Below are 13094 nucleotides of genomic sequence, written 5' to 3'. Positions count from 1 at the left end.
CTTTATTAAACATGTAATCTATGCCATTGATTCTCCGAGTTACAGACCTGTAAGGGTCCTCTTGGAACCCACTCAACTGCCTCAAAGACCCCGAAGGGTCCCTGGACACCACTTTGAGAAACACTGATCTATGCCATCAGAGAACAAAAAACATGTTTACTAGAGCAACCAAAATGTCCAATTAATGTTGGCTTAACAACACGCTACCTGTTGTAGAAACGTCAATCTCCAGCAGCTTGACAATCAATCTAGTTATTGATTAATTGATGTGTGGTGTACTAATGTAGGAGCGTCAGAAGCAGCTGGAGAGCCTGGGGATCTCTCTTCAGTCGTCTGGGATCAGAGTGGTGAATGACAAGTGCTTCCTGGTCAATCTGAACGCTGACCCTGCCCTCAACGAGCTGCTGGTATACTATCTGAAGGTACTGCACACAGGGGGCGCTGCCACCATGACTTCAAATCAATATTATGATTATTTCAAACGTTTGCCGTTCGATTAATGAACGATTATTAAAAGAATTGTGAAAATGAATAGCAAAAAGCAGAAATATGGTGATCCAGTTTGTGATGTGGTACATTTCCTGTGTGTGTGCGCATGTGTTTTGCATATGTGCGTGCGTCCATGCATGTGCCTCGGAACAGGAGCACACGCGCGTGGGCTCGGCCAACTCCCAGGACATCCAGCTGTGTGGGATGGCCATCCACGCTGAGCACTGTGTCATCGACATAACCGACAACGGTGTTGTGCTCACTCCTCACCGCAACGCGCGGTACGTTGGTGGTTATAAGTTCAAATGATTTAACCAAGTGAACCCTAGCGCCCCTATTCTTGGCGATCATTCGATGAAAATAGCATAAACAGGATGGGGATAAAGTATAATGCTGTAGGGGACAACTAAGGGGTGAAGTAGGTATATAGGGTTTTAAGTGGTTACATGGTGGTTCTAACTACCATAATATTTACAAAACTACAGCTATTCATACATAATTGTATCTAACCAGTCAACTTATGAACTAACTACTAACCATCAATTTATGACAAGCAATTAATGAAATTTGCACAATGAACATGAAAATGGCAGTATCAGGTAACGGGAGGTTATTCATCCAGGCAGTCTGGGAATTAGTTTGCAGCTTACACCCTTCTGAGATATGTTCACTCTTATCGCCTTGTTATCTCGAGTTTTCATAAACGGCTGTGTTTGCCCCCTGCAGGACATGTGTGAACGGTGCTGCCGTCATCAGCCCAGTGCAGCTCCAACACGGAGATAGAATACTGTGGGGAAACAACCACTTCTTCAGGTCTGTTACACACACACACACACACACACACACACACACACACACACACACACACACACACACACACACACACACACACACACACACACACACACACACACACACACACACACACACACACACACACAGCTACAGTCTTTAGTTTTACTTCCGTATGTCTGGGGATTCTATTTACACTGGCAGACATTCATGTCTTGTTGGTGTTGTCGAGCTCTTCAGTCATTTCACATTTCATTGAATTGCATCTACAGTACAACCGTCTTCCCTCTTTCTGCTGTCTTTAAAGTGTTGTCGTACTGTGGTAGAGCCAGAGGGTTGTATACTGTAGATGCTTGGCCATGATATAAGTCAAAATATTATCCATTCTTTTTTATTTGTTGCTTCTGTGCTCTGTGGTTGAGATTGAAAGTAGTGATTCCATTCACTCTCATAGCATGCTGGAACACTTAACAAAACTACACTTTTAAGTTAATGCAAACAAAGCAAATTCTGTCAATATATAAAACAACGACTCATGGCTTTTTTTCCATCTATTTCACCTACTGACTAGTGTTTAACACCGGGATTCCCGGGATGCGGGAATCCCGGGAATTCAGGGTTTTTTACCATCCCGGGAATTCACTTCGGTTCCCGGGCTTCCCGTTTTTTTTTTCTTGTTAGAAATGAATACTAATTAGTAGAAAGGCCTATCTACAGCGTGGAGGAATTACTATTATAATTAGGCAAGTTACTTGCCGCGTTGCCGACCAGGGCAGGGTCCCATCGTCCCGTTGTGAACCAATATGGGACGCACTGAATGTAACAGTAATGAACAAAATAAAACACAAGTGGCCGTGATGCCCCATGCCTGCCCTGCGCACGCTGATTTCACTGTTTCCTCTGCTGTCAATATGGTAGACACCAGTTGACTAGTTCAGATTCAACATCATCAAGTGAAACGCTGCATAAACAGTAGGTAGGTTTGATCGAGCCTATATTCCAGCTTAAAATGCGCGCAAGCCAAGCAATGCTTTTGATAGAGAAAGAGGACAGACCGGAGAGCTGGAGAGAGAGAGCGCAAGAGAGAGCGAGAGAGAGCGAGCGAGCGAGCGAGAGAGAGAGAGATGTGGTCCGATTTTTTTATCATCATTAATGTAGCCTACCCTACCTACACTTGCATTTTAGAACGTTCAAACTACCATTTTACTAGAACTACCCAGTAGAGCAAGTGAACTGCACAACAGCTGTCTGTCTCATTGATTGTCAGTGCTGGCAGCGCATGCATGTGCACATCAAAATCACACTACAAAACCCCACATTTGATCAACAACAAAATATAGATTAATAGACAACATACAGCCAACATCCCAAAATGGAGTCTTATAATATCCAGCAAGTAGCCTAATATAAATTAATAACTGCAAACAAATGACAAGTTTAGGCTATCAAATCAATATCCTACAAAAGTAGAGATAAGCTGTGACCTCACCGGCGCTCTGATGGACAAAATCCTTTTGCAAATTCTCTTGTCAATAATGATACAAATGGAACGTTTATTTCAGCAGCTAGAGTTTGACATTGTTTGAGTGCGTTTTGAGCGCAGCTCCTCGTTAAGTTAATTGTCTTCACCCGCTGCTGCGCAACAGCGCAGATCTCCGCCAGGGCAGGGCACTATAGGCTATTATATTTATATATTATATTTATATGATTTTAAAAAATCAACTTAAGTCATTATTAGTGCAAGTTCATAGGTGGACACAATAGGGACATTTGGGCACCTCGGTGTAAAATTGGCTATTTAAGTATATCTACATATAAATGCATTTTAGTGGGCACTTTTTTTTTTTTTACCCTTTAACGGGAATTCCCGGGAAGCCCGGGAAAAGGTCTGAAAATTCCCGGGAATTAAAATGAGCTATTTCCCGGAAAATGTTAAACCCTACTACTGACATTGTTGTCACTCCTCTTACATTGATATTGGTGACAAATGGATTTTTGCAAGATAACATGAATACAGCCAAGTTACCTTTTTATACATATACTGTATATTTGCAGAATCCACTTTGTTTGCATTTGCTTTTGTGCTAAAAGTGTGATCTTTAGACATGTTTTGCCATAGAATATGATTTCTTGCTTACATGGCTCCACATATAAAGATGATGGCCAATATTTGGACTTACAACGTGTCCAGGTACAACCTAAGGTTCTACCCAACTTCAATGTCGCTTTCTTTAACATTTGTTTTATCTCACTCACGCATGCATACTGTACATAACCACAACACACACACACACACACACACACACACACACACACACACACACACACACACACACAGGATCAACCTGCCGAGGCACATGGCCCATGCAGGGACTGAGGAAGAGGATGGAGGCAGTGCGATGAAGGGCAAACTGAGCACTGACAGACTGGAAGTGGAGTTAGACGCGTCCAGCGACGTGTCCAGTGAGGTCAGCTTCGGTTACGAGTTTGCCCAGACGGAGGTCATGATGAAAGGAATGGGAAACGATGGTGAGTGGGAATGGAAGAATGGTCGGCGGGATGGGGTGATGAGAGAAAAATAAGACATGGTTTGCGAACAAACGCCGCAAAAGTCATTATGTGGTGTTCACAGGGAAAAATACAGAGGACGTTGTCCCCGTGTGTGGTGACGGTCTCTATACTCTGACAAAACATTTGTATATTTTCTCGAAACTGAAAATAATCTCTCTTCCTTTCCTTTCCTCCACTCACTGCCTCCCTCTCCATTCTCTCTCGTCTCCCTCCTCCGTCCCCTTTCTCTCCCACCCCCTTTCCTCCCTCTCTCTCCTCCCTCCGCTGTCTCTCTCCCTTTCTCCTTCCTTCCTTTCTCCCTCTCTCTTTCCCTTCTCTCTTCCTCTCTCTCCCCCTCACTCCCTCTTATCACTCCTCCTCCTCTCTTTATCTCTCTCTCTCTTGCCGTGTCTCTCTCCATTCCTCCAGACCCCATGCAGTGTGTGTTGCACACGTTGGAGCGGCAGCACGAGGAGGAGAAGCGCTGTGCGCTGGAGCGCCAGCGGCAGATGTACGAACGCGAGCTGCAGCAGCTGCGCAGCCGGCTGCATCCAGACCAGCCTCCCGCCTCCTTCAACATCCTGGACTCCGTCGGGCCGCCGGGGGCCTCCGGGAACATGGGGCCCTCCCCCTCTACATCGTCTCCCGTCGCCCACAACCGCATGCGGCGCTGGAGCGAGGACAGGTGAGTTGGACGATGGAAGCCGTCAGTCCCAAATCTGCTTTACACTCTGTTCAACTGTTCACCTCACTTTCTTCATATTGGGAAACGTTAAAGGGGTACTTCACTCAGATATCATGCTCTGTTTACTCGTCGTGTGGAGTATTATACAGCTTCTTTTTTTTTTAATGGTTTAATGACATGAATCCTATTTGGGCAAGTCTTCATACATCAGTCAAATTTTTTTTTTTTTCAAAAATAGCCATAATAACAGATCTAAAAACACGTTGTGAGCATGTAGATTGGCTATTTTCTCGATGTATCGTACGACAACGAATGTAGGGCTTGAGTGGTTAATTCTGTGCCCCTCTTGAGCGAATGGTGAAAAGTCACTGAAAGGACAACTTTGTTTTTTTTACAACCAAGGTTTATGTTTTAGATTGTAATTAAAGTAAATAAAAGATGAGTGTTAACATTTTTTAAATGTACTGCTTTCTATAGTTTTAGCAATTTTCACAATCTTTTTTACAGTGGGGGCTAAATATGTATTATTTTTACACAATAACCCAGCGTCTTCTTTATTATTATTTACAGTAGCTCTTCTAGCCCCCAATAACTCACATCTGGCCATCAAAGACCACAGGACCTTTTTTATTGTGTAAAAAATGCATATTTAGCCACCGGACAGAATGCCCCCGCCCACTGTAAAAAATATCGCGAAAATTGCTGAAACTATAGAAAGCAGTAAATGAAAAAAAAAATAACACTCATCTTTTATTTACTTTAATTACAAGCTAAAATATAAACCTTGGTTGTAAAAAAACAAAGTTGTCCTTTAAGTAACTTTCTTGGATTTTCCACCACTCGCCCTAGAGGCGCAGAACTTTTTTCACATGCTGTGTAATACTCCATACGACAAGTAAAATCATGTACATGGCTAGTAGATTGGTTTGCAGTTGAAGAGCTATTAGTTTGATTTCTGTCACTGACAGACTCCTATTTCTACTACAGTACATCTGAGCAAAGACACTGACATACAGTATGAACTGAGCACTTAATAAATGAAAAGGTGGTTCTGAAACCGGTCTGCTGTTATTTGCATCCTGCATTACTGTAATCACTCACAAGCAAAGATGATACAGTGTAGCTTCACTCAGCAGTTGAAGTGATTGTCCCAGTGCTCACCACACATGTAATAAGTCAAATATAATAATGAATCTAAAAGAGAGATGTCTCGGTCAATTTGTGGACTGTGTGTCTCTCTGTCTGTGGTGCAGAGAGGCGATGATTACTCGCAGCCTTCGGCGTCTGAGGGAGCAGATAGTGCGGACCAACCTGTTGGTGCAGGAGGCCGGCTTCATAGCCGAGGAACTCAACAAGAGAACAGAGTACCGGGTCACTCTACAGATACCAGCCACCAACCTGGATGCCAACAAGAAGGTACCGGAAGCTGTCTCTCTTTCTGTCTGCTGCTTTAACCACTTTCAACCTGGTGTCTCTATTTTTATTATGTATGTAATATGTAAAAAAAAAAGAAGCAAATCTACAAACTCGCTATTTTTGCAGCGCAAAACCATCATACGAAGAAGTATAAGTATAAATCAGGCTTAAGTGACTAAAAGGTGTGTTTCTTCATTGTGCATTCTCTCTCTCTCTCCCCCTTCCTTTTTATCCCTTCTTCCCTTCATAGCGTGACTGCGTTCCCTAAGGTGCTTTTCATACAAACATGAATGTCCTCCTGATGCGGTTCAGTGATTGGTATTTCCTGTTCCACCCTTATCACATCTTTTTTATTCCCCCCCCATATTCTCTCTCTCTCTCCCTGACCCTCTCTCTCTTTCTCTCTATCCCATGTCCCTCTCATACTCACCTTCCATTTCTCTCTCTGTCCGTTTCTCTGGCTACGTGATATTCCTAAATTGCTTTACCCATGTGTATTGCGGTCCTGTCACTACTTAACCCTCACTGTTGTCCTGGGGAGGACGTACACGACCACATGTCTCCTCTGATACACCAGCCGCTTACATTCACCGACCAGTGAGGAGTTTCATTGGGAAAGCGTGAAGGTTTGCGCTATCCTCCCCAGATCCCCTCCCTGCTGAGCGCCCTGACCGACCAGCAGGGGTCTCTAGTGCACCGTCAATGAACCCATGATCCCACCTGTGAACAACAAATGTGTTTGAGTGTCTGGTTAAGCCAAAGATAGTGGGCGAGTGTTTGACCTCTACAACAGTCTGATGCCTCCTCTATCTCTCTGTATATTTTGAGTTTTGAGAAAATATATCTGAAAAGGTTTTGTGAGAATATTTGGGGACAAACTATGTATTAAAATGTCTTTGTTGAAATTTGCATGTGGAATAAATGTGACTTTTGACATCAGTCAACTAACCTGCATCTATCTCTAAACTCACTGGTTTCTGTCTTCTCTCTCTCTCTCTCTCTCTCTCTCTCCATAGCGTGATGTGGTGCTGAGTGAGCCAGCGGTTCAGGTGCGTCGTAAGGGTAAAGGGAAGCAGATCTGGGCTCTGGAGAAGATGGAGAACAGGCTGGTGGACATGAAGGAGCTCTACCAGGAGTGGAAGGACTTTGATGAAGACAACCCTGTGAGTGAAGGAATAAGAAGCAGTCGTTAATATATAATGAATTTAATTTGCATCTAGTACCTACCTCAAGGTGCATTTTAGTACTAGAAAGAATTAAATAAAAAAACTATGTAAAACAGACACAACTAGTTGTGAACAGATATTTTGTTACAGCTTTAAAGCTACTTGCCTACTCAGCAACAACTTCAGTTGGAAAGAATGTGTTTAATTATGCATGTGTATGCATGCCTGCATGTAGGGGATAGGTGATATATTAACTCTATTTGGGCTTACAAGGGAGAGGGGTGGGACCCGGGATAACCCTAGATGGAAAAAAATAAATCATACATTTACTGATATTTTCATCTTCGAGTGGAGAGATTTCAGTTGTGTGTTTGCCTTGCATCAGCTGGGGGATGATCACATTGAACACTGATCTAAATTCAAGGAACAGCATTATGATGCAAGTGTTCTCTGCCATGTCAGGTGATGCGTTCCTACTTCAAGCGTGCCGACCCGTTCTTTGACGAGCAGGAGAACCACAGTCTGATCGGCGTGGCTAATGTCTTCCTGGCTTGTCTGTTCTATGATGTCAAGCTGCAGTATGCTGTTCCCATTATCAACCAGAAGGGGGAGGTACTGCAAACTGTCATTTCTTCATTATTAGTTTGGTTCCTTGAAGCCTGTCTGTATCCTGAAACATGCTTGAATGTTAATACATTTAGTAAATAACCGTGTTAGTCTCCACAGAAGAATTTGGACTCTTCATTTCTACAAAAAGGCCTTTTTATTCCTCTAAAACAGCAAGCAAGTGCCTCAGATTATATTCATCTGTGGCACTTGCTCGATTTATGTTTTAGCTGTACAAGCACTTTGTAACACTGTTAAGAAAAGTGCTATACAAATAAAGTTAAAAAAAAATATATATATATTAAATATTTTATTTATAAATATTTGTATTATTACAATCATTATTATATACTGCCTATTTACTAAACAAAGGTGACAAAAGTGTGTTTGTGTCAGGTGGCAGGTCGTCTGCATGTGGAGGTGTGGCGTGGCACAGAGGTGGAGGAGGAGGGGTCCTCTCAGCAGGAGAGCAGTATGGACGGTGAAACGCAGGACAGGAAACTGCACTGTGTGGTAAGAAACCAATCACATGACAACCACTGGGCCTCCGCTGGAAAGTCCTTGTTTCATTGAAGACAGCTGTTTCTCCCTCGCTCACAGGTGAAGATCCTCCAGGCCACCGGTCTTCCTCGCCACCTGTCCAACTTTGTCTTCTGCCAGTACCACTTCTGGGGTCAGGATGAGCCTGTGTTCATCGCCCCCGAGATGGAGCCCCCCTGTCCGTTGTCTGACTCCAAAGATCCCAACTGCACCGTGGTGTTCGACAGCATCAAGGTACCGGTACACTAAATATCGTTGCTGTCGGGCAGAAACCTGCTATCTCCATATTCTAACTTTTTGTGTTTTTTTCGTAAATGAACAACCTACTTTGAATCCTGAAAAGTAACAGTTTTGGATGTATGAGGTTTCCACCCGACAGAGACGATATACACAACACAACACACCCAAACACACACACCTACACACCCCTTCATCGATACATTTGTTATCACACACCTTACCTCCACCCCATGATATCATTATTATCATCATCATACATGATCCATTTTCCATTATTTCCTTTTCCCCACCGTCCTCTACATTCCTCCACTATATTTCCTCACAGTACTGTCGTGAAGTGTGTACTTCTGTTATATTGTGTCTACTATCTTTTTTAACCCTAAAAGATGGATAATGGATATCTTTCCATTAGAAAGACTTGTTTGATTGTTGCTGCCTTGGTGATTCATGTGAAACTTTAATTGGATGGAAACCTCGGCTGTCTTGAGGCCGTTTTTTCGTTTTAATATTTTTTAACTGTATAGACCTCAATATCTCAGGTACAAAATGTAGCTATTTTAATGACATAGCTTATTACCAGCTACAACAGTCCTGTCATGTATCTGGGGCTTTGTTTATAGGCCAAATCCTTCAACTTGGGCTCCCATGATAACTTTGCAAATGCGGCTTCATTCTCTGGTCTTTGAACATATTATGCGTTTTTGTGTTCAGGAGTTACCTGTCGGTGCGTCTGAGGACTTTGTGGAGTTTTTATCTGAAGGGGCGGTAGCCATCGAGGTTTACGGCCACAAGCAGGCCAACCATCGCAGGAACCTGGCACTGTGGGACCTGGGAGTCATCCAGGCCAAGACCAGATCCCTCAGAGAGCGGTATGGACTGGACTCGCTGAGACACACACACACACACACACACACACACACACACACACACACACACACAAAGTGTATTTACTTCTTAATTCAGACAGTGCTCATATAATAGAACTTGTGATTTTGTGTGTGCGTGCGTGTAGGTGGAGTGAGGTAACTCGCAGGTTGGAGCTGTGGGTGCAGGTGATGGAGCTGAACGACGCAGGAGAGTTCATACCTGTAGAAGTACTTCCTGTGAAGGGCATAAGCACCGGTGGCATCTACCAGCTCAGACAGGTTGTGTGTGTGTGTGTGTGTGTGTGTGTCATCCATCTAATCTAACATCATTTAGGAAGGTTCAAGGTTCCTGTGTAGATGTACAACGGAGAATTTTCAGCGGGGGAAGAGCTTTTAGAAGTTTGCTCAGTTGAATGTATTTTTTCTGTTCCTCTGTTCCAGGGTCAGTCTCGGCGTGTTCAGGTGGAGGTGCGTTCAGTGCCGGACTCGGGCACCATGCCTCTCATTGCCGTCTCTGTTCTCTCTATGTCCATCGGAGATATCAAGATCCAACACATACGGCCCCCCAAAGGCAGCGAATCCCAATGGGTGAGGGGACGAATAAGCTTTGTTCCAAATGGTTGGAAAAAGACTTTAGTAGCCAAGCTCCTATTGGCTCCTGTCTCTGTCAGCTTTGATGAACGTTTGAATGTAACATGAATTCATTTGGTTATGTTTACTGTATATTCCAGGGTGGAGATGAGGACATGGACAGCTACCAAGTAAGTAATGATATTAACCGTTGTGTGATTCAAATCCTCAAAGAAATCATCTCTGTTCAAAATGTGTCCAATTATTTATATCCCCTAAAGACGTCCCCTAAAAGAGCTTTACAGTATCTTTTGCTTTGCTCTATCTTTGCCCTCGTTTAGTATTTCATATCCTATGAATTATGCATACATTTGAGCCTCCAGATTTTGGGTAATCCAAGAATTATTGAATGCAAAATGCGATAGAAATATGTAAAATTATGTTAAATTGTAACAGTGAAAATCTGAGTCAGTAACTAATAAAAAATAGGTCAGAAAGTGCCATAACCTAGTGGTCACAAGAAGAAGAATGCTAACAGACAGACAGACAACCAGACAGACAGACAGACAGACAGTGATTACTATAATGACATAGATGTTAATGAATGAAATGAAAGACAGAGAAAACTGTGCGTGTGTGTGTGTGTGTGTGTGTGTGTGTGTGTGTGTGTGTGTGTGTGTGTGTGTGTGTGTGTGTGTGTGTGTGTGTGTGTGTGTGTGTGTGTGTGTGTGTGTGTGTGTGTGTGTGTGTGTGTGTGTGTGTGTAGGAGATGGACTTGGAAAGGATGAGGGAGCAGTGGTTGGCTATTCTCACTAAGAGACAGGAGTACCTCGACCAACATCTTCAGAAGATCGTCTCCAAGCCAGGTACAACTGAGATGAAGGTTCCCTCTGGCTATGTTAGTGATATAGATATAAACCGTTTGGTAATGGATCTACTTTATTTCATTTTTTGAGTATTACTATTTTTAAAACATAAGTTAAAAAATGTGTCTCCAGCTGGAGCCACGTCTTGTATGTATTTCCCCTCTCTGCTCTCCACTTCTGTCTCTACACACTTATATCAAAATAAAGAAGTAGCAACATAACTGGATTGTGTGTGTGTGTGTGTGTGTGTGTGTGCGTGTGCGTGCAGATAAGTCAGAAGATGATGTTGAAAGGGAGTCTCAGTTGTTGGAATGTCGACTAACCCTGACTGAAGAACGCAATGCTGTCCAGGTCCCCTCAGCTGGCAGTGGAATCCCTGGAGCACCTGCAGAGAGGTAGTGTGTGTGTATGCGTGTAAACACAGAATAAATAAATACAAATAATATGATGAGCTTCAGTGTCAGTCTTCAGCAAGTACAACCACAGTCTTCTGTTTTATTGTATTGTGTCACTGTGCAGCTACACTGGAACTGTGGTGGTTTAACAACTTCATCACTATACTTTGTTGTATGACAAATATAGAAAATAACAGATCTGCAAGATGAGCTTGTGCTATTTTTGAACTTCTTCCTTTTTTATGACTCGCCCAGAATAGGGACACCATGGTGAAAGCGGTTAAGTGCATTGCTCAAGGGCAGCCATTGTCCTGACAACAATCCAAAAGGATGTTGTGTATGTCTGATTTCTGGTGAATGTTTATGCAGGGTTCCTGTCCCTGGAATGGAAACACACATACCTGTCCTGTTCCTGGACCTCAGCGGTACGTTCTTGTCTTACAATCAATGCAGCTGTTATTATTAGTTTAACCCATTAAGACCTGAGGCCGATTCTACAAAATGTCTTCTAAATCCTAACAGTTTTTTGAATGTTGCTACATTGATACAAACTTTTTCATGTCAAGGACCCCCAAAATGATATGTATTTGACCGCGGACCCCCATCTCAAAATATTTAGTTCCAGGGACCCCCAGAAGCAAAGATTTGAGTTACATGTTCGCTTTAAAAACATTTTTTTTAAAGATTTGCAATTTTCAAAAATAGCAGATCTACAAACTCGTAGTGCGGCACGGGTTCTGCGCTATGAGCTTGTATATCTGCTATTTTTGAATAGCCAAAGAAATCTAAAATCTTAATGGGTTAAAAAAAAACTCATGTCAAACTTTTCTCAAATGTTATCTTACAGCTTGCATGTCATGCTCCTGTTCTTGTCTTCTGTTACCATCTTCTTGTGTTTCGTTCGTTTCCTACATTTCTTTCTTTCTTTCTTTCTCAACAGCGGATGACTTCCAGGACAACCTGTCAGCCCCCCTGGCTGGGGGCTTGGATGCTCTACTGGCTGAGGAAGACGAGGATGACTTCTTTGACCTTCACGTTGTCAAGCACTATGACAATGAGGTGGGGAAAAGATAAGGAGAAAACAACATCACTGGGATGTTAAATTCATATTGGGCAGTAGGGGTGTGTTTCTAAATAACAAAACATTTGAAACCTGGGCATGTGCAGTACTTGTGCAATATGTACAGCATTCTGGGTATTGCATTGGGTATTGTTATATGTAACAATATATATAATATGTAATAATATGAGCATCGACATGTCTCTAACTGGTGGCCTGTTTGTTAGGATTAAGTAAACACCAGTACAATTGCTCATGACATCATTAGCAGAGGTACTGCTGTTTTTCTATCCCAGCCTCATCCTCTCACCCACTAACTGGTGCGTCTTTGAAAGTGTGATATTATTCAGTTGCTAATTTATATTGTTTGTCCCAACCTACACCCCCCCCCCCTCCTTCCAGGTGAAAGCAGAGGCGTCCTGGGACTCCACGGTCCACGAGTGTCCCGAGTTGACCCGTGGGGCAGCGGCTGACCAGAGGGTCTATTTGACTGTGCGTGCCGTGGTCCTGCTCAGCCACCCGGCCCAAATGCAGCTGGTTCTTAGGAAACGCATCTGTGTGAACCTCGCTGGGAGACAGGTAGGCAACGAGGCACGCAAGTGTGTACATGCAGGCTAACGACGTCATGATGTAATGCTGTTGTTGTTTTTGTGTTAGTTGTACTCGCAGGCTAATGATGGCATGTTGTTGTTGAGATGTTTTTATTTTACTTTTTTTTAATCTCATCTAACCTTACGTATTTATTTATCCTTTTAGCACTTCATCACAAATCTAGTTGTATCATCTGTATTGTTTTTCTTTGTACCAGAACAAGTGCACGGTTACAGTTTATGTAATGACATTTAAAGCATAA

General features: G+C 42.9%; 1 protein-coding gene across 7 annotated transcripts in view; it reads left to right on the top strand.

Moving 5' to 3' along the window:
• The window catches only part of LOC311062584 (kinesin-like protein KIF13B), a 40793-nt gene that overhangs the window by 17845 nt on the left and 9854 nt on the right, over positions 1–13094 (top strand). For all 7 annotated transcript variants that reach the window (XM_084081729.1, XM_084081728.1, XM_084081727.1 and 4 more), the window contains 19 exons: positions 288–422; positions 643–770; positions 1216–1302; positions 3620–3810; positions 4261–4516; positions 5770–5932; positions 6949–7095; positions 7561–7710; positions 8101–8217; positions 8305–8478; positions 9196–9353; positions 9497–9629; positions 9792–9938; positions 10082–10111; positions 10687–10786; positions 11055–11181; positions 11551–11606; positions 12122–12240; positions 12644–12820. In XM_084081729.1, the coding sequence (XP_083937855.1) occupies positions 288–422; positions 643–770; positions 1216–1302; positions 3620–3810; positions 4261–4516; positions 5770–5932; positions 6949–7095; positions 7561–7710; positions 8101–8217; positions 8305–8478; positions 9196–9353; positions 9497–9629; positions 9792–9938; positions 10082–10111; positions 10687–10786; positions 11055–11181; positions 11551–11606; positions 12122–12240; positions 12644–12820 (2595 nt within the window). The remainder of the gene's footprint in view (positions 1–287; positions 423–642; positions 771–1215; positions 1303–3619; positions 3811–4260; positions 4517–5769; positions 5933–6948; positions 7096–7560; positions 7711–8100; positions 8218–8304; positions 8479–9195; positions 9354–9496; positions 9630–9791; positions 9939–10081; positions 10112–10686; positions 10787–11054; positions 11182–11550; positions 11607–12121; positions 12241–12643; positions 12821–13094) is intronic.

This window comes from Gymnoscopelus microlampas (genome assembly GCF_963454915.1).
Source record: "Gymnoscopelus microlampas genome assembly, chromosome: 16".
Lineage (NCBI taxonomy): Eukaryota > Metazoa > Chordata > Actinopteri > Myctophiformes > Myctophidae > Gymnoscopelus > Gymnoscopelus microlampas.
The sequence above is the reverse complement of the archived record's forward strand: the minus strand, read 5'-3'. Positions and strand labels throughout refer to the sequence as shown.